Below are 22,120 nucleotides of genomic sequence, written 5' to 3'. Positions count from 1 at the left end.
ATAATTCCAATTATTTTTATCAACAGGAGACAGGTAAACTGGCTCTATGGAAATCTTCCCCGACATGGGCACTGAGTAGGTGACTCAGCCCACCTGCATTACAAACCCACTCCTGAGAGCTGAGATGTTTGTGTACAGTGGTGAACTGATTTTCCAATCTAGAACACAGTGTGTATTAGTGCTGGAAAAGCCTGTAGCTTATGCTGAAAATTGGCAGTCACTGAGCTTTCCTCGTGTGCTCTGTTACCTCAGACAGGGCTGGACCATCAGCTGGTTTAATTAATGAAGATTTTGTCAAATGTCTAAGTGGCATCCTTCAGAAATAAAGCCTTGCAAGGATGGTCCCCTCAGGGACACCTGCAGAATGCAGACACTCAAAGGATGGTTCTCACCAGGCATCACAGTGAGAATTGTCTGCATTGCTGAGAGCAAAGGGAGCCTCTCAAGGTCCCCCACATCTTTTTCCAGCTCTCCCTTTGCATACAGCACCACAGCCTAGGTCAGGGAACTCGAAACCTGCAGCAGCCTGAATATTGAAAATTGTAAGGACAGGAAGGGTTCACCATAAAATTGGCAATTGGATCCAGTCTGCAAGTAAGCATTTAATCTTGGAAACATTAGCTGGATTGAAGCTGACTGCTGATGAGTTATTCTCCCCTGCTTGGCTGGAAGGTCATGAGCATGGCTGATATTAACAGTCTGGCAGAAGTCAAGGCTCCATGCAGATGGACTGCTCTCTCCCCATTCCTCATCTGCTGAGAACTTTCTGCTCCACTTGCTCAGCAAGTGGGCACTTTGAATAATGTGGGAAAACACCACTTATGTATTCATAGGGTTCCTCTGTCTCACTGCTGCACTACTGCCAACTTTGCTTCAGGACAGAATTTTATTCTGCACCTATTTTTCTTAATCTGAAGGTCTGTTTAAAGGGTCTGCTCTACAAAATGATAGTTCTGGTGCTCACTGCTCTGCTCTAATAGCAGCTACATTTATTTCATTTCAGTGGGAGTGAGATTGCTTCTCTTTGACTCAGTGGGAGGGAAACTCATGTGATTTTTTCCAAGCCATTGCTCAAGCATGTGCATTGCAGCAGTTTCTCCTACATTAGGACCAGGCTAATAGGATTAACAAAGTGAGGCTGTAGGGCTCTTCCTTTCCCCATTATCCCCACCAAGGTCTTTGTTCTCTGCAGTGCCACCCACCAGGGAGGAAGTGATGGAAAGTGTGTGTGAAGTGCAGCTGCTGTCTGCATTTCTCAGCTCTCCTTGATGCTCTACTCCCAACACAACTCCACTCCACTGAAAGCACGGAGGCAGAGAGACTTCAGAGGAACAGAAAACCCAAAAGCAGATGCAGAGAGGTGCATTTGGGATATTCTCCTCCACAGGCTGCACTGCAGCTACTGCCTCAAGCCTACACTGCTGGCAATGCTCAGCACTGTTCCTGCCTTCCCCCAGTGTGAGTCTGCACACTCCCACACAGCAGTGAGGAGAGATTCCTCCCCAGAGCAGGGAGGCATCAGCCATCAGCAAATCCCAGCTTTTCCAGCATGCACTGCATGTTTGGGAGTGCTGGAACTGCATTTCCCCTCTCAAGGAGCCACCTGCAAGGCTGGAAACCCAACTCTCCAGGGAAAAGCCCCACCTGGAAGCCTCCATTCTGCAAGACAAGAGATTGTCCCTACACAGTGCATTCCTCTAAAATACTTGGAAAACACTATTAAAAGTGTCCTCATTTCAGCTCACTGAGTGTGAAATGCATGCATAATATTCAAGGAAGTTACCAGAAGATAATTTTACTGCTATAATAGCCCATCTTACCGAGTCCCTGAAGGCACACTCCACAATCCACCAAGCACAGGAGTACCCCATTGGGTATCTCTGCACTGCTGCTTAAAAAAAAGAGAAAAAAAAGGAGTTCTGGAGCAGCAGGACACATGGCCACACTCACCTCCTGGCCATGTAGGGATGATGTGCAAATTCTCCTGCAGCAAATCTTACTGAGTATGACTGCTGCCATCCCAAAATGCCTCCCAGCATCCCAAACCACCTGGCCTGCTCAGATCCCCGTGGTCCCCCTGGGCTCCAGGCAAGGCTTCCCAGGCATGGCCTCAGGCTGAGCTCCCAAAATCACTGTCTAGAAGGCCAACAGGCTTGCTTGGGGAGCTGGGAAATCCCCCAGTGTGCCCTGCTCTGTCTGAAGACCTGGGGCAATCAAATATTTAATGTATTGAGCGAGAGAACTCCCTGCAAAGAGGAACAGCAATTAAAGACCTGCTGACTCATCAGATATCAAAGGGGAAACGACACAGTGGGGAATAGAAACATTCTGGAGAAGCCAGACGTCTGCAATGCACTGGGCCAGGAATTCCCATTAACAGCATCCCAAACAAGCTGGGAACAATGTTTGCTTAAAATCCCCAGTGGGGAGCTGCATCACCAAGAGGGGAAAAACCAAAGGAAAATGGGTATTTTGAAATTTATAAAGGGTAAGTCCTTTATTCTGCAATAAAAATGACAGAAGATGGCAGTGTTATGGTCCTAGATGCCTGCAAGCTGACTGTGCAGCCCAAGGAGCAATGTGGGTATTTTGGAAAACAAGATTTTTCTGAAACAAGCTGTGCATGGACTTTTTATTCTGAGGGCAGTCCTGGTATTTCTGCTTGGCATTTTTTCCTGCATGTGCTGCTTGATGGCCCTGAAGGGATAAAGGATTTTTCCTTTATCCAAAGTCCTGGATAAAGGAAGGTGAGCGTGAGTCTGATCTGATTTTGCCTGAGCAGAAATCAGTGTGTGTAATTGCCAAATCTGTGTGCTGATAACACTCATGGAAAAGGATTAGAAGGCAAAACTCAATTCCAGCAAATTCATCCATGAGTTAAAAAAAGCCAAACTGAACATTAACATCCATGTGAGCACAGCTGCTGTGAGTACCCAGGTCCCAGAAGTGCCTGTGTGAAGTGACTTGGAATTTTCTGTGATTCTCTGTCAGGAGACATTAAAAATCCAAGAAATGGAAAAGTCCCTACAGCCGACAATGCTGAAGAGATTTCTACAACATAACTGCACAGCCTTCCAGATAGACAAGTGGCATTGCTCACTGGTCTGCACACGACTGGACAGGAGTCCAAACCTTTGTGGTTTTCAGACACATTTGGCACCTTGATTAATGCAAAACCACACTGAAACCCAAGTAATTGCAGGAGTCAGCACAGCACTGGTGCCTTACAACTTACCAGCTGTTCCTTTGGGAAAACACCCTTGATATCACCAAAAGTTTACTTCTCCAAATGTCATAACGAAAGACAAATAAACTTTGTCACTGCAGTATCAGAAGTGTGACTTAAAAACCACAAGGGCAGCCCAAAGCTGCTGGTCCTCTCTGCCCCAAAATCTTCCTCTGCTTCCTTTTCCACAAACCTGCCTGGTGTCCTGCAAATATTCCAACAAAATTACCCTCCTGTGGCAGTCGACATCCTGATTTCTCTGCCTGAAGGTCACTCAAGTGAATCTGTGTCTCTCACTTCAGGTGCTCTGTTTGGCTAACCTTAAAGCAAAGTGCCCTTTAAGTGTATATCACTTTAGCCCTAAAACGCTTAATCATTAACAATTTAAATCCAAAAGGAATTTAAGTGAGTTAGACATCCTGTAATAGGCCTTTTGACTAGGGCCATTAGGAACATTTTGGTTCAGTTCAGCCATAATTTATCATCCTGAATGGAATTTACCTGAAAGGCAGGCAGTGCCTTCAGCTCTTGGAGCTCTTCTCTTAAGGAAAAAAAAAAAAAGAAAGAAAAAAAGAAAAAAAAAAATCCATTCAGCTTTTATGATTTCCTAAAGACCTTAAGGTTATGAATACCAGATAGCTTCCAGCTAGGCATTTACTGTGTCTGTAATAGCCAAAACCTATCCCAAAATCTCCTGAGGCTACATACAGAGGAGAGAGGGAAAAAAAAAAACTAATCATTTTATATTCCAGTGCCTGGTAGGAGAAACCTGCTGAAAGAAGGCTAAAGCAGTGTAGAGTGGTTTACCTCACCAGTTAATTATCCCAGCTTGGGCAGCTCCTCACCCACCAGGCAGCTTTGCTGCCCAGAGCACCCACAAAAGCAGCAGAGCTACCCTGGAACCTCTGCAGAGCATCCCTCGACACTCAGGCACTTCTGGATGGCGACAGTAAATTAAGAAAAGGGCACAGCTTAGCTATTAAACAGCAGCGGGGCCATAAAATAAGACATTTCAGCAACTATATGTGATTTTTAGGCTGGTGTCAACTTACAGTGATGCTCCAGTTATTCTGTGGAATAGAAAGTCTGACAGCCTCCATAAACATGGCTCATTTTTATATGGGAAATGTATAAAAATGCTGATGCATTATACTGTTGTATATAAACATGAAAAATAGCAAAGGTAAGCCAGGAAAGGTTTAAGTCCTTCAGAATTTAATAGAAAAAATATCCAACCATCTTTCTGAGTGATTACAGAAAATTACATCCCTATCAAAGGACTGTGAAAGATAACAGAAAGCTGCTGGGATGGACATGTTCTCTGCTTAATTTAGTAGATTTTGAATGTCATTTCTACTGAACTGTAGTGATTCCATTACTCTTAAGTTTTAAATATTTTTTTCCCATATACACAAGTATGGAAAGGATATGAAATCCCTGAAATACTTCTCCAACTTTCAGAATATAAAAATACCATATTCTCACCTTACACTGCTCATACTGACATGTATTGCTGGTCTCTCCTACCCACAATAAAAAAATATCCATGCTACCACATTTCTTTAACACAAAGCATGGACCACCCCATGCAGAAATCTGGGTACAGCTGGGCTGGCACAGAAAAAGATTGTATTGAACTGAAAGCTTTATTCCTTTGGTTATAACAAGATGATGTTGCATGCCTGACTTGGGCATGGCTGTGAATGACTTTTAATGGAACTAAGGTCAAGAAAGATGGGAACTTATTAAAAATAAATACATCAGAGGAAGGGAATATGCACGCTCTGACACTACTGCTGACTGCAGGTTTAAAAAAATATCTAATTCACTCACTAAAACTCAATGGAGACACCTCTGATTGGACTCCTCATGCACAGACAAAAAAGGAGGGGCAGAAAAACAGTGATTAAGAGTCCACAGTAATGAAGACCATATAGTGTCCCCTGAGGTCATCTGTCCCTCATCCCCATGGCACAGACAGGACAACTGGCTACTGCCATGTGCCTGCAGAAAGTGCAGGCAACTGCTCTGCTTCCACTTCCCATCCCTTTAAAGGATTTTCACAGGAAGCTGGCAGCTTTGGTAAGCAATTAGTGTATATTACTAAGACAATTCGCAGGGTTTCTCTAAGCCAGAAGGAGCCACGCTGGGAGATCTGCTTTCTGCCCTAAATATAGCAGTGCAAGAAATGAAAGGCGAGTGCCAGATTTCAGTGGGATTTCCCAGGGTGAAATGCAGTGCACACATGGCTCATTAGAGACCTTTAAAACAGAAACAGGAGCTGCAGATTGCACCAGTGTATTCCCTTCCCAGTGCTGCTGCTGAAATCATTTTGGATGGATGGTGGTCATTTCCCCACCATGGATCTCATCATCTCTCCACACTTGTTCTCAGTGAGCATTTCAGCCAAAGCCTCCCATATGAGCATCAGGGAGAATTTTGACTGAGCAGAGAGTTCAGCCATTTAACTCCACATTTCTTACTGGATGGATTCATTTTAATAATAGGAAAATGTGCAATGAGGAAAAGGAAAGAGAGAAATGAGCACAGCTGATTAGTTTACTCTCATTTACCAGCATATAATGGTCCACCATTTCTGTTTCCAAAGCTGGAAGCCTGCTTCTGCAAGACTTCAGAGCATGGATTTGTATTTTTTCCCCAGCTATTTCTGTCTACAGAGCTCTCCTGGGTCCTTGTATGTGTTCTGTATTGCATAAATCCTCACAGCATCTATGTATTTGTTTTAAACCGACAAACTTAATAGGTAAGTGAAATCCATTTAACATGTCACCCTGCAGATTATTACCAACGAAAAGCAACTATCTCTTTTGTTGCTTATGAGAGGGGAAAAAAATTGCAAAAAAACTCCAAAGCAGGACAGACTCTTCTTTGCAACTGCCTGGGTATTGTCCATATTTTAAAGTTTAACTCCCTCTCCTTTACAGCTTTCCTTCTGGAGCTCTATGCTTCCAGTCTGTTCTTCTCACTTACAAATGTGCAACCCCAAATCAATGCCAGCCATTTATCACCCTGAAAGAGGAGAACTGAGGCATGCAACAACTGACTGGCCACTCCATGTCTATTTAGTGTAATTTACAGGCAAAAATGGAATTAGCAACCTTCCCACCCTGGGTTCTGACCCCACCTACAGCACAGATTTCTGCCCTCAGGTAGGAAGCCATTCCTTGGTAGAGACTGCTCCTGCAGGGAAACCTCTCAATGCCATTTTGGTGAGTACAAATTTTTGAAATTTGCTGTGAGCTGCCCTGGCGGCTGGGAGGATGGGAAGTGACCACAGAATTGCTCCTGTGGGAAGGGAGCCAAGGATGCCCCAGCTCCCCAAGCCTTGCAGGCTCCTGACATGGCAAGAACAACAGGGGCTTTACTGGCCTCAGCCTCCCTCTACAGAGAATTGTTATTTTAGCCCTGAATATGTAAAAGCTCCCCATTCTCAGCTCAATATAAAAAGGACTGACAAGGCAAACTGCTCTGCACAAAAGCTTCCTGATAGAAGAAAGGTGTAATGGCAGTAAATGTAGCTCCACTGGGAAGAAGAAAGGAATTACACACATCAGCTTTCTAACATCCAGAGTGCTTCTTGGGCAATGCACAAGGCTGAATCCTTTATCATACTAACAAAGACAAATATCTATGGTCAATAGGAAACTTCAAATAAAGAGGAAATTTGCCATTCAATCTATACCTGCTGCTGAACTGAATTGTTGTCCTTTCTAGACAAAGCAGTTTTCTGTAAATCCACAGCAGAACTGCTGGAATCCACCTGATATTCCCACAACTCAGCCATCAGCTGCTCAGGCTGAATTTCTTCCCTTCACAAGGCTGAAGGCTTTGTTGCAAGCTTTCCATCAGTCTCTGCTGATGATATCTCCCTGTAAATAAGTGGTTGATTCAGAAGTGGTTTGTCTGCACAAATATGCAATTAGCAGGAATTCCCTTTCTACTATACCAAGAAAAAAAAGACTATAAAAGGCATTTGATTTCCTAGTTTCCTGGAACAAAATTCTCTAATGACTTGTTTTGAAAGATTAATATTTGTTGTCAGAAACAATACCACCCTATTAAATAATCTGAATCAAAATCAGCACCTACACACGTCTATATGACTTGCACCTACACGAAATACAAGTGCTTCAGGACTCTGCATAAAGAATTAAACCACTTTTTTTTAATTCTTAAAAAAAAAGAGAGGTGCACTTTTCCAAGCATGTTGGCTTGCTAAGAAGTAACAGAGGCAGGCCACAAATGTTTTCATGAGTTTACCTGTAAGCTGCAACTTCAAGAAATACGACAAACCTACTGCTGACAAACCATGATGTCTCCTGATAATTCTGATATTTCTGATAATTCACCCGTAGCCATCTCAGAGGTCACTCTGAAAGATTTCAGTCCATCTAGAGATTTTATGTGTTTCAGTGTACACATAAAATCAGTCCCAGTGTTTCTGGGATAATAAAGAGCAGAAATCAGATGCACATTCCTGCTGACTGGTGTGACGCCAGGCGTTAATGAGCAAGGCGACAACATGGGAAAGCAGAACACTCTCGTGTTTCTCAACATTGCTATCTTCAGAGGCAAGAATAAACAGCAGAAAATGGCCATGGCTGCTGCTACAACATCCACACTTTCATTCTGCCATGCCTGTTTTCAGGCCCACAATACAAGGAGGGATTTAACAGAGCCAAAGGGTGCGAGCAGAGAGACGACATTGCCGGAAGCTGCACGGAAATGCTGATAGTTGTAATTAGGCAGAATTTGTGTAATTGAACTGCTGCTTGAGTGGAGGTGGTGGCTTCATCATGAAGTGACATGGTGGTGGCTTTAGCATGAAATGACAAGCTCGTCCCCAGACACAGCACCCCCAGAACCCCCCAGCACCCTGACCTGGGCACAGCCAGGCACAGCACAGCAAGGCTGGTTCCAAACACCTGTGCCATCAATGGGAGGTTTATAAAATGCCATCCCCACTCTAGGGACACACTGCATGTGCCAGGATGGCCAGGGGATGGTGCTGGCATGAGAAGGATACACTTTCTGCAGCATCAAAAACTAAGACAGACAGGTGGGGTGGCAGGGAAATGTCCAAGGTGTTCCCAACCCCAGAGGCTCTCCTGCTGCTCAGCCCTGCACAGCTCCAGCTGGCAAAACTCTCCTGTGTTTCACAGGACACACTGAGCCAAAAAGGTTCAGCCAATAATACACAAAATGCCACTGGAGGTCACCAAAAACTGTACAAACCCAGAGACCATCAGGAGGACTGAGGCAAGAGATGTGACCTGCAGCCCTGCATGTGTCTGTCACAGCACAGCAGCTCAGCAACAGGGGCTCTGCCCTGGCACTTCTCACAAGCACACCACAAACCAGGCTTTGCAGTGATGAAACTTTAATTTTAGCTGGTTAACCCACAATGAAGAATCATTTGTGAGGACCCTCAGTCACCTTAATTGCACAAGGATGGAATAATTTTCAGGGACCCTGGGAGTGGGAGTAAACTTTGCAGGTTTGGTGGGGTTTTTGTTCCCTTTTCTTGTGGTGGGATGCAAACGCAAGGCACTTCAATTAGAAGCAATTACTGGAGATGTAGAGGCTTCTCTGAGGTTAAGCTGCCCTTCATTTTCCCAAGAGAAGCCTTTAATTAAATGCAAATAATCACAAATTTCGTATAGCAGATTGCCATAATTTTTCTGTTAGTTTCTGGATCTCATTTAAAAAGAAAAGAGGTGGGCAGTAGTGCTGGGTGGAGGCAAAGTAATGAGAACTCAAGAGGTTAAGGCTGAATTACCTGTGTGAATCTATTCCTCTCCTCTAAGTCTGTCTGCAACCACATCATTCCAGTGCTAACTGGCTGTCCTTCATGCAAGTGCACTGAAGTCCCTTAGAAACAGGCCTAAATACAAATAATTACCTCAGTCCATCTTGCTGTTGGCCATAGCAGCAGAGGCAGGACGGGTAATGGGGAAGATGCAATTGAAGTGGATATGGCCAGAACTAAAACTCAAGCTGTGATGAATTGGAATGATATATTCAAGCTCATCTCCATCACAGAGCTCTGGAAGAACAGGCACGGGAAATGGCAGCATGTATTTTAAATACATCTATCAAATGAGGCATGGGAGAGGAGAAGAGCTAATAGAGGGATAATATTTCCCCCCTGCAGGAGGGAAAGACAGACTCTGCATGGCACAGAGATGCAGTTCTGGCCTCAAACCAGAAGACAGCAGAAGACAACTGCAGAAGGTAAATGAAGTAAATGCACAACTGGGAGGAGAATAGGGCACTTCTTTTATACTCTTTTTGTTTAGCCAAACATACTAGCTCATCCCAGCAAACAGGCTGGACTCAGCTTCACCCAAAGCACAGGAAGGTTTCTGCTGCTCTGCACTTCACACTTTCCTCAGCCATTTCCAGCTCTGAGAGAAAGGCATCTCACTCCATTTTTCATGCATTATGCTTCAGCACAGGGGCAGACAGCAGGGGCTCAGAATGCCAAGGAACATTTTCTGAAAAGCTGATGGCTTCAGAGTTCCAGGACAAGTGGAAGGAGGCATGAAGGCTACTCCAAGCAGCACCTCAGCCTGAAGGCAACCATGCAGAAGAGGTGCTTTAGAGGAATTCTATTTTTGTTCCAGCAGTGGCTGCTGTGTTTTGAAAGCCTGGGAGGTCATTGCTCTCTGCTGTACAGAGTTCAGGAGGGATGTTGGGAAGCTCAGAAAGAAAAAAAAGAGCTCAAGGAACAAGAGCAGCAGCAGTAGAAAACTTACTCTATGGCTCAGCATGGCACGTCATTCCTGCGTGGATTCCCAAATTAAATCATTTCTCCCCCTGCACTGTGAGAATATGGGGAAGGATCAGATTGTAAGCTATTCAGAGGACTCACTGATTATCAGCATTTTAGCAGCGAGCTTGTTTTTGTTCTTTCGCACATTGATAATAACACCTTTTACATGTTCTCGAAGAGACAAATCTCTCTCTGCCTCAGAACCGCTAGGCTGAAGATCTTTTGTTGGCACTGAGATGAATGCTAATACGAAATATCTTATTTCTTCAGATGAAAGGGAAGCTGAGAACAATCTCCTCTGGAGGGAGGTGGCAGGAGGCAGGAGGCAGGGATCAAGAGTTTATGATTCACCCTCTGCACAGCCCACCCCTGCCCTCCTTGCTGCTCCATCTCACACTGAGCAGCTCCTCCAGGGCTGTTAATGCTCCCCAGAAGGGATGTGGGGCATCAGCAGACAGGGCAGAAATGCCTGGAAACAAAGCATAATCCAGGGACCAAACAATCAACCTCCCACTGCAAACTGCCCAAATCCCTGCCACTCTCCTCCCTCCTCCATCTATTTGTGTCCCTCTGTTCTAGGAGACACCAAACAAAGCCAGAATGTATTTTTAATGCAACAAGGTGTTTTCCTGCTGTGGATATTCACAAGGCCAGTTATTGAGTCTCGACAGCACAGCCCATAGAGCAAGTCTGGCAGATGATGGTTTGCCTGAACACAGGCACTGAGCTGCAGGTATGAGGAGATGGGTATTGCTGAGCTTCCCCCAAATCAGAAGCAGTAATAACCAAGGGATGTGTCCTGGAGTATTTGGATGTCAGGGATGAACTCCCTGGTGTCCAGTAGGAAAACAGCACCAATAAAAAAAGTTTCTCTGCTATGGGGACATTTATAACATCTTTCACCTCTGGCAAGTAGTAAGTACAGAATTTATGCAGCAGCTTCTTTCACAGTAGAGGCACCAATAAATAAGACTTCTTTGTTCTGCCTCTGAAAAATGCAGAAATGAAATATGCTTGAGATATTCCTTTCTCCTGGATGCACAGTTCCGTTCAGATGGCTTGGAAGCACCTGGGAACTGAGAGCTGGAAGCCTGTCCATCAAGATGGAAGCACAGTCACATAAACCTCAGTTCCTTGTGATACCCAGCCCAAAATATTTGAGGGGAAAGGGCCATCTGCCATCCTAACACTCTGTACACCACACTCTGCCTTGAGCAGTCGTCAGAGAAAAACCACAAAGAATTACCTGAGTGATTGCAGTGCAGCATGTGCAGCTTGGGTTAGTGGCACTAGTACAAGACTTACTATTTCACTATTTCTTTTGCTCCCATGGCATAATCTGTCAGCATATCCAATGCCATGGCAGGCCTCTGAAAAACCCAGTGGCTCAGCAGAGAGTACAGACAGAGAGGTAAAAATATGGGGATCTTTCATCACTTTTTGGTAACAAGGATGAAGGAAGCCTAATGTGCTTGTGCTGGCTGAGAAAATGTGGTTATTAGGATAATAAAAATGAAATATTATGAGAGACTGATGTTTCAAAGGTGTAACACTAGAAGAAACTGATGCACTATAACTCAACAAGTCACCAGCACCAAATTCTTAAACACTCTGGAGGATGCAGCAATGAAAGGGTCAAACTTCAATAGCTTCACACAATATCCTATAAAACTGACTATATTATTCTAAACTCCAAATGAGTAAAGGCAAAAAGTATGTATATTTAAAAAAGGGAAGTAATCCTAGCTGTTTTTCATGCAGAAACAGAAACCCTCCAGGAAGGAAATTTGTAGCTCCAAAAACGAGTAAAAGAAAAGCACAGCACATTTTATCCTCTACCTAGAGGAAAGAAATGAGAAACTACTGTAAAGAAAACTGCAAAAAAAAAAAGCATTGTAGTGAAGAGCTTGATCCACTGATGTCAGTGCCAAGATTCCTGCTAAATTCCAGCCAGGAAGGATTTCACCCCTAGGAACTTCTTCACTTAATAGTACAATCACTCACAGTACTGCTGGTGCTGTCAGACCACTACAAGATTAACATCTTTATATCAGAAGATGCAGTCCATGTGAATGAGGAAAGAAGGGAAATACAGAAAGCTCTTGGGCCATGCAGGCAGTCTCAGAACAATTACTTGTTTTATAGAAAGAGCAACATGAATTAGGATGGGAAAGTGCAGAGTTTTGTATGCGTGCGAGTGCAAGGGGGAGAGGGGGAGAAACAGAACTTCACTCTTTCCATAATAAGGATATAGTAATATTAATTCTAACTCCAGCCAATTTTAGCTGATTGATTACAACTGCACCACAAAGCAGAAGCTGAGTTCTTTCCCATGTTGGCCTTACCCTTGCACCTAAAGAGACCCCAGAGAAATCACGAAAAGGGAATATAAACAGCACAGTAATTTTCTTCTGAGGCAATCTCTGACTTAAAAAAAAAAAAAATTAGGACAAAGTCTATTCCCTTAAATCAATTATAGAAGAATCCTGCCTGCTAGGGCAATGAGCTTTCCTAACTCTAATCCATCTTTACTGCTGTGTTATTACCCCACTGTTTTCCTGTAATTGAAATGTGGCAGGTAGTTTACACACAAGAGGGAGTAATTGTATTGGAAATAACTGTTCATAACCAAATTTTAAAAGCTCATTTTTCCTAGCAACTTTTAATAAAGAAAGCAAGATAATAATGACATTTAGCATTTTTGCCACCTACAGCAGCATTTTGTCTCTCTAAATTGCCAACATTTCACTCAAAGATGCTAAACCAGACCCCTTCAGCAATGAACACAGCCTGAGGCAAAAAAAGGAAAAATCTGAACAACTGCAGTCATTTGTTCCTGTCCAATTAATAAAATATGGCCAAACTTCATGCTAAAGGGTGCAAACATTGAGAAAACCTCGTGTGGTTAGGAGAACCCAGAGCTGTCAGGTGCTGTGGTCAGGAACCCCCAGACTGAGCTTCACTGGACCAGGAGGGGAAGATCTCCCTCTCTGTGCCCCAAGGAAGGTGGAAGGATTGGGGTCATTGCCTGCCTATCCCACCCTGCAATCCTTTGGATTGCACACTGATGGCACAAGCAGCCTGCACAGATCTGGAAGCAGCACATGGAATCACAGAGTTATTTAGGTCAGAAAAGACCTCTAAGATCACTGAGTCCAACCATTAACCCAGCACTGCCAAGTCCACCCCAAACCCTGTCCCTAAGTACCTCAGCTACACATCTGGAAATACCTCCAGGGATGGTTCCTCTCCCAGCGTGGAGGAACATACTAAGTCTGGCTCATGAAGGGACTCCTGAATAGCAAGTTGAGGAGTATTTTTCTCTGCAAAAATTAATCTGAAGTCTTCACTTTGGAAGATTCCTAGAAGTTCTCCAGGAATTTCAAGCCTTGCAGGCTGATTGAGGGGGGGGAATATTATTTTTCCGTTTATTACAGTTTAAAATCTAGTAGAACTTGCCACTACATAGGACTACAGGATGTCATATGCAAACAGCTCCTGCTCCAAAACAATACAATCCATAACAAGCAAACAGGAGCCATGGATGGAAACACCAGGAAAGAGCAAAGGGAAAGCAAAAGGTCCTGTATGGTTTGATGGGCAGACAAGTAGGTGGGCGTTTGACATTTAAATGCAGCCACAACAGGACACCGTCCTCATCTCTCCTGTTTAAAGCTCTGCCTGCTGCCTAACAGCCTATAAAGGGGTATTAATGGATAGTGCCTCAGACTCCTAACACCATTTAAAATACCAAGCATTGTGTGCCACCCTTGTGGAAAGAGGTCAATGCACTGTCACTGCCCATTATCAGAGCTCTCTAGCTTTGTACTGCTTAAAATAAGGAGATTGGTTTGCTGTGTTTATGTAAGCACATCTTTTCTTGCAATATTCAGAAACTAATACAACAGGAAGCTTTTTAAAAAATGCTTCAAGCTCACTAGTAATAGCTGAAATAGAGATCCCCAGCACACCATGGGCGTGCAGCATAAAATATGCATGTGCTAATATGCAGAGTCACGGGCAATCCTGCTGCTCAAGAGCTGCATCACTGGCTGCTAATGCAGGTGGGACAGAGAGAGGAAGGTTGTTAAGAGCTCTCATTCCAGCCTTATAATTAAGTTGGGACCTGTGAAGGCTGTGCCTGCCTCAGCCAAACTCTGCAGCTGGAGGTTCAGCCCACCACAGCTGGATGTTTAGACAACCCCAGCTGGAGGCTGAGCCCTCTCACATCGATGTGACACCAGGACACAGCCACAGCCTGTGTGGGACGTGCAGACTGAGTGGCTCAGTCTCACACACAACCCACAGGTATTAACATCATTTCCCCAAGCTCAGTATGTCCAAACCACAGACTCACTACCAGGCCTGCCCAAGATCTGACCTAGGCAGAGCACCCTGTACCTATACATCATGGGACAGTTTCATGCTGGATGGTGGTTTCTACCTCATTTAAGTTAAGCCACCTTCAGGGTACATTTGGGTTTCAACCAAATTGGTGGCTTTGGTCCAGATTCATTAAGTGGTTTGGCTTAAAAATCCGAGCAAGGTTTAGAGGTAGCAGCCTGCCCAGAGCTTCCTGCAGCCCTGATGTACATGAACAGAGCAAAATGGACCTGGCTGTGGGAACCACCTGTGGCACAGGCAGATGACATTTGAGGTCCCCTCTAGGCCTGTTTTTCATACAGGATGAAGGCATTTAAAACAAATCGAGTATTAAACAGTACATGAGAAAGGAGTGACTGTGCCAGAGGACAGAGCAGACAGTGACCAGCTGTCCCCACACTGGTGTGACACTGCTTTGACAGCCCTGTGCAAAAGCCAATAGCCACACAGACATTTGTTTAAGCCTTGAATGTTCAAATAAAAGCAAAACCTAGAATAAATTAGCGATGCCTGCTTGTTAAAAGCCACTAATTGGAAGTTTATGACTTGATTTCACAGGAGTTGTCTGCTGGAGCACAAACCAGCAGGGATGCAGAGGGCAGAGGAAGGGTGGTCAGGGCTGGATGTGGAAGTGGAGTGGATGGATATGGCTACAGAAAGAATGAGAAGGTGGTTTTTTATCCTGAGATTGTCTTGCTTCATTCTCCTCCCCGCTTCTCCACTCCCCACTCTCAGCATTTAAAATACCCCTGAGTTTTCTTGAGCAGGTTTGCTGTGCTCATTAAAATACTGTGAGCACTTATTGGCTATAATGAGCATCATTAAATTCTGGTAAGCACCAGGACTGTTCTGTGGAGTTGAGCAGACTCAGGTTTTGGAAGGAGAGCTCAGGGGTGGGAAGATGCTGGAAATACTACATTTTCCAGAAGAACAGAAACAAAAACTTTCTCCTCCTTTCTGCACTGCAAGCACTGAGGTCAGACCTGTCAAGCAGCAGCTATTGCTTACTGACTACTCAGATCATTCCTCTGCCCCAGAAGGACTCTCAACTCCTCTTATCAGAACAGGAACATATTAAAGATTTTTTCCATATTTGCATCTGCTCATTTGATAATTTTCCTACATTTGTTACTTAGAGATAATAGTCTGCCTCTAAAAACTCACTTAGCCAAGTCGTTTTCTCAGCCTCAGGGAACAGTGCAGGAGGGATTGCAGAGCAGGATCCAAAGCAGCTGGTGAGGCTGCAGGAGCAGCAGGAGATCAGGAGATGGATGGGTGCATAGTGGGGCAAGACTCACATTTTACATGCCCAGTTCTTGTATTTATTTCCAATTATCTGTGCCAGAAACACTCACCCTGACTAGTGTGGCCATGCCTACAACCATAAAGCTGCTCCCACTGCAGGACTCAGCATCACCACCTGTGTTTTTATCACCAAATGCTGTTCATCATCCGCTAGCATTAGTAGATATGAATTAACTAAGCCATGCACAAACATACTTTACCCTGGAATAATCCCCAGTAATCCGAGGGCAAGTAAGGAAACAGAATCAGACAAGAAATTGAAGATCAGTGCATCCCCTCAAAAGCCAGTCTGTACCTTAGGGGGGTGGTGAGAGCTGCTGGAAATGGGAGGTTTCAGTACATATCCCTAGCAGATGGCACTTCAGCATTGGCCTGCAAAATGCAGTGCATCATGAGAGGGCAGTGATGGAGAAAAGAGCAGAGATGCTCTCCTGACTTCCCAAGGAATCCCTAGAGAGCTGACTGACCTCCACCAAATAGCAAAAGCACATGGGACTGAAGTTATGTTATTAGAAAGAAATAAAGTTTCATTCCTGAAAGTGAGAATTCAAAATTCTCTTCTTTTGTTCTTGGGTTGATACTCACACCACTGCCTGTATGATGGGCATAAGACCAGCTCTTCCATCACCCCAGAAATACCTATTTTTCAACTCCATTAATCTAAAGACCATAGTTCAGCATGAAATGGGTATCAAAATGACATCAATTTCGCAAGATTAAATAACTGGTCTGGTTAAGCATGAATTGCTCCACTTTGGCCACTCTCTGCCCACTCAAAGCTCTTTGTGGATTACTGCTTTATAATTGCTTGCTCCCTAAGCACACATGCACTGCAATCTTCTGCACACCTTGACAGCAACCTGGTTAGAGAAAATGAACGCTGCATGTTCCCCTGACACAGCATTTTATCTGCTGGGTACAGGAAGCCACAGATTGTTTATTCAACTTCTCATGGCCCATTAATGACATAATGCTGGCCACAGCTGTTCAGGACTGCACAAGACCAAAGCAGAGAAAGAGGTGCCAAAAAGGCTTCAAACATGCTGCTCATATCAGAGCCTGGCTGGGAAGGTCCTTGAAAGTTTTCTAGGGAAATATGGCTTTACAGCTCTCTGAGGAAGAAAAACCAGGATTAAAGCCTCAGATGTGGTTTCTCCTGAAGAGTCAAATTATCTTAAAATTAATAACCCCATCTGAACGAGGTGGCAATGACCACTTTGAAGAAGAGGGGGCTAATTAATTTTCACTCTGCTTGGCCAAATTATCTACTGAAAAATAAGGATCTGCCATATATAAAGGCTCACAAGTCCTGGAAGTGAAAAGCTAACCCTGGCCAGGGAGTCTGTGCACAAGGGAGAACTGCTCCAGGACTGAGATGCACTGAGCACAGCACAGGATAAGGACATGCTCCATTTAAGCACCACAGCCAGGAAGACACCCTGTAAATTTTATTTTATTTCATGAGGCTTTCAGAACTACATCATTAGGGAACAATATGAATTTTCCCAAAGAAAAAAAGCAAATCAGGTTTCTTGTCTTCCCATCATGGAGAAAAAGTCTAAGAGAAAGGCTCAAACCCATTCCACACCCCTGTTCAAAATAACCGAGTTCATTAATTTTGGAACATTTTATAACTGAAAGCTGGGGAAGGGTGGTGTGTATTGTTTACAAATATACATGTATATATACATATATAGCAGATAACAGGAATGTGATTTGCAATGCTGAGCTGTTTCCTCAGCTTGGCAATATCCAGCAGAAAGAGAAGATCATTGGGTAAATTTGTTCTTCCCTGTAAATTTGTTCCTCCATGACATGAAACACCCCATTATTGAAGCTGTATCTGAAGTCATGCTCAGAAGAAAGACCAGCACCCTCCCTCATCTTCCCCACGCCTTCCAGGGTAACCCCTACTTACAATTGTGAAGTTCATAACCTTCAGAATCCAGATGGTCATAGCAAGGTTCACCAGGATTAAAATCATTAGGAGCAGCACAAAGAAATAGAGGCACCTCTTCCTCCAGCCATAAATCCCCACTTTGTATACCTGGGGTCCTTCCGAGGTCTGCATGGTGCTCCGGTGCGCGTACTGTTCCTGAGGCATCTGAAATGATCACAGAGAAACAACCACGTGTGTTCAGGGCCAGGAGAAAGGCAACGAGAAAAACTGCTGCTGTCTGTGCCTCTTGGAGGGTTTGGTTTTTCTCTTTTTCAGAGTTTACCGGCTTTGGATACCTTGGTTATTTTTCCTTCTGCTTGCTGCGCGCGGTAACACACCGAAAGAGAAGCTGATGTGTTAAATGTGGATGTATAGATTTATAAATACACCTAAGCACTCTGTCTAAAGGTATCCTATGGAAATCACTCTGGAGTGACTCTGTTCACTGCCCCAGGTTTTGCAAGGCAGGCACTCCAGGGCCTCCAAGGATCCTGAGGGGAAAATTCTGCATGCGTTTGGTAAAAGCAGTTGAGTTCAGCAGTTTGTTTGGAAGATGCAATATGACTTCTCAGATGTTTCATTTAAAAAAAAAAATCATCTCAAGTAAAATCATTCCTTCCAACCTAATATAAACGGTAAAGGGGAAATGTTTGTCTTTCCCCTTACTGCAGCCAAATTCTGCCTAGGCCAGGAAACCTGAAGCAAGGTTCTCCAGCTGCCACATCCCTAACAAATTATCCCCAAGTATCTGTGCTGGGTGGGTGAGCAGGCATGGACTACAGTGGAGGCCAGAAACATGGGAAGAGGGAGGGAAGGGGGAAAAGAAGGGGAAGGGGAAGGGGAAGGGGAAGGGGAAGGGGAAGGGAAAGGGAAAGGGAAAGGGAAAGGGAAAGGGAAAGGGAAAGGGAAAGGGAAAGGGAAAGGGAAAGGGAAAGGGAAAGGGAAGAAGACTGGCTTTTAAAGGGCATCTCAAGCAGCTGGGACAGGGGTCTGGAGCACAGCCACCCCCTGAGGGCTGTGTGCACACAGGAGGGATTGTGGAGGTATTTGCTGCCACAGGAATGAAAGTATTCTTGTTCCTACCCTTCATATTCAGGTTGAGGAAAGCCACTTTGGGGCTTCCCCAGGGATCAGTTTCTTACGTCTCCAGCCTGTTTTGACGCACAGGCTGAGGAGATCATCTCTAGTAACACAGAGTTTGCTGAATGTTTTGCATTTTAGACTCTGAACAGGTAAGAAGCCACCAAACATGCTCTTGCACTGCTGATTCAACACCACGAGTGTCTTCCTCAGGGTTGCTGGCACTGATGTTTGTATGCAGGGAATTACAAAACTGACATCCCAGGAGGGAACAGTGCGAGCTCCCCTGGGGCAGTGGGATGTGCAAGTCTGGAATGAGGCAGTGGCAGGAATGAGATGCTCATCAGAGAAGGGAGTTGGGTCACCAACAGACACAGACCTGGAGCAAAGCAGAGCTTTTCACTCTGCTACAACCACTCCAATCCATACAGAATGAAAACTTGCACAACGATAAATTACACAGTTTCCACTACCTGGGGGAAATTATAACTGCAACTACTGTACAGTCAAGGATTTTATTGCCTAATATTTTAACAGGGTATCCTGGAGAGTACATATTAAATGCAGCCTCTCCCTTGGAGAAAATGAATAAATTGCATTGCTAACCCTCTCAAACTATGGAAGAGGTTTGACCAAGGAGAAACAATATGAAATACCCAGCTAAAAATACCCCTTTATTGCAAAACTTGTTTATTCACTGTATCTCTTTGCTGCTCTCATTGCTTTTTTTTTCTTTACTTGCAGTTTCTAGGATGGAGAAAATAGCATATCCAGCTGGGGCAAAACTTTACAAACATCAAAGGAATTTATAGCAACAGAACACAACCACAAAGAGCAACTTGCAGCCATACGGTAGCCTGGTTTTGAGAATTTCTCTATTTCTGATAAAATATTTAACTCACAGCTGCCGTAACAGAGACAGAGCAACTAAAGTACTACAACATGTGTGATGAGCAAGACTTACTAATACAGTATAAATTCATAACAAGAAAATAACTTGGCAGTTGTAGATACCATGTTCTTTCTGTACAAACTCTCACACAGCCCCATTTAAAGCAATACATGGTTTCTAGCTCGTGTTTGCCCCTGAACTGTAAATACTACCAAAAAAATTGCTCATGTCTGTAGTTCTCGAGGAAGAGAAGACAGAATGATGGACACAGAGTGCTGAGGTGTGTTAAACAAATGAGCAGAGTAAGAAGGTCTGCAAGGCAACTGCATGTGGAACCAGCTATATCCACTATCAATAATCTGTACTGTGTGGGAGGGAGAAGTATGCTAGTCATAATTTACATTTTGGCAACTTTTCCTGACTCAAACATTAAAAAGAATTAAGGCATCAGAAAAAAAAAGTACTGCTGTGAAAGAACATCCACTGGCTGCATTTGCTGGTGATACCTCTCCCCTTTCAATTACTGAACTAAGGGAAAAGCTGCTCCATAATAGGATTTTTCACTTCTTCTTCAGGAAAATATTAGGAAGCACCACTTAATTCTGTAACAGTGGACAAAAGATAATATTGAAACAAATACAGAAATTGGAAAATAAGCATGCCTTCCAAAAGTCAAACCTTAAAGTGTTTGCCTGCCCTGAGAGGGCTTAAACACACAAGTGCAGAGCCCTGGATTGCCACCAGTGCCTGGACAATCCCACCTACAATAAAAAAAAAGGCAGCAGCCAAATCTTTGCAATTTAGCCACAGACAACATGACCATGACTACAGAAGTATAGCCTGGAACTTGGGTATTTCTCTAAGGAATTCTCGGTGCTGCACATAAGAAAAAAAAAAAGGTAATAAGATTTTGCACAAGAGCTGCACTCTGAGTCCTTATATACACCAACACTGCAAACAGGGCCTGAGACAAAATCCAGTCCACTTAGGAAAGCTATTCATCCTTTTGCTTTGCCATACCTTAGAGATATGGCCCATGACAAGAAAGATTTATTTGGTTTTTTTTAAGACCACAGGAACAGCCCTGTCACCACATCTGCTGATCTGCACAGGCTGCTCACAGAGTGCTTCTGCAAAGAAGCTTCAGCAATTTCCTCCAGCAGAGCTCAAACCATGCTCAGCTGAAAGGCACCACAAACCAGAACTGGCAGTGAGCTTCCAAAATTCACACCAGACCTCAGCAGTTAGGGCAATTCTTTGCTCCATGCCTCTCTCTCTCCCTTCCAAACCAAGTCCTTCTGCCTGGCAGGAAGTTCCTCGCTCAGGCTGTGCAACCCAGATCACCATTTCCTCAGGCAGAAAGGTGTTTTACACACACAGGGGTGAATTAACACCTTTCCCAAGTAAACACTGCTGCTGTAACATTGCCTGGCCATGCTGCCTTTGTAGGCTCAGACAGGGCCATGAGTAGGGTGAGGGATAACATAAGGAATCAATAATGCTCCTCTGCCATGGGGTGTTCTTTGATCAGCACTTGAATGATGTATGCTTAGTAACAGAACAATTTCAAGCTGAAAGAGGACGCAGTCTGGGAAAGCAGCTTCTCTCTTATGGGCCCTCTTGGAATTTGCTGCTGGAAATGTCCTGGAGCTCACAGAATCAGCTCACTGCAGCAGGAACTGCCCTGAGCCTTGTGCAGCCAGCACAGCATCTCCCCTGCCTGCCTGCATATAACTGAGGTGTAACAGCCTCATCAGAAAAACGAGGAGCATCTGACCCCAGGCTGACCTGAAGCACAGCAATGGGAAAATGTTTCCAGAGATGAGAGAGGGGTTCAAATTCCCTCAGGTCTTGGACCTACATCTCCCACATCTGCCCTCTCTTTGTGTCCATATCACCAGCATTCTCTTCTCTTTCTCTTTGTTTTCTGAAACAAAACCTTTTTCTTTTGGGATGAAATGAGGGAAAAAAAAGCCCTAAAAACCTTCAGAGGTGCTCTCTGCCATATCACTGGAAGGCAATGTACTTGTATTCACTAGCTGTAAATGCTCTGCAGATTCATCCTCTTTAATTTCTCTGTCTTTTAAGTGCACAGTATCCACCAGGTTCAAAAGAACAGACATTTCTGGAGCGTGACTGAGAACAAAAGAAGAGTGTTTTCAGCCATCTATCAACGAGACATTTTGCGTCTCCGCTCCCCACAAGACTCTCTCAAGTTTGACACCCCCAGGTCTGTTAATCCACCAGCATCATGACCCAAAATTGATTTATGGCCCTTCACATGGGTCAGACCACAGCCTTGGTCTCCATAAAAAGGATCAGGCTCTGGAAAATGACTTTTCACTTGCAGCATGGCCAGCAAGGGCTGAGTACTGGGGAACAGCCCATGGGATGAAATACTTGCTGGGATAGTTAAATCCCACAGCACTTTTTTCCAGGACCATCTAAGCCATGAACTTGGCCTCTGTGACTGCTATTGGTGTTCCCAAAGCTGAAATC

At 44.3% G+C, this 22,120-nt stretch overlaps 1 protein-coding gene across 9 annotated transcripts in view; it reads right to left on the bottom strand.

Annotated features, from left to right (window-relative positions):
* The window catches only part of SGCD (sarcoglycan delta), a 309,325-nt gene that overhangs the window by 106,602 nt on the left and 180,603 nt on the right, over positions 1-22,120 (bottom strand). For 7 of the 9 annotated variants that reach the window (XM_085073813.1, XM_085073812.1, XM_085073811.1 and 4 more), the window contains one exon: positions 17,629-17,814. In XM_085073813.1, the coding sequence (XP_084929939.1) occupies positions 17,629-17,814 (186 nt within the window). The remainder of the gene's footprint in view (positions 1-17,628; positions 17,815-22,120) is intronic. The other 2 variants (XM_085073819.1, XM_085073820.1) reach the window with 1 other exon arrangement.

This window comes from Lichenostomus cassidix, chromosome 13, assembly GCF_008360975.1.
Source record: "Lichenostomus cassidix isolate B80296 chromosome 13, HeHo_3.0, whole genome shotgun sequence".
Classification (NCBI taxonomy): Eukaryota; Metazoa; Chordata; class Aves; order Passeriformes; family Meliphagidae; genus Lichenostomus; species Lichenostomus cassidix.
The sequence above is the reverse complement of the archived record's forward strand: the minus strand, read 5'-3'. Positions and strand labels throughout refer to the sequence as shown.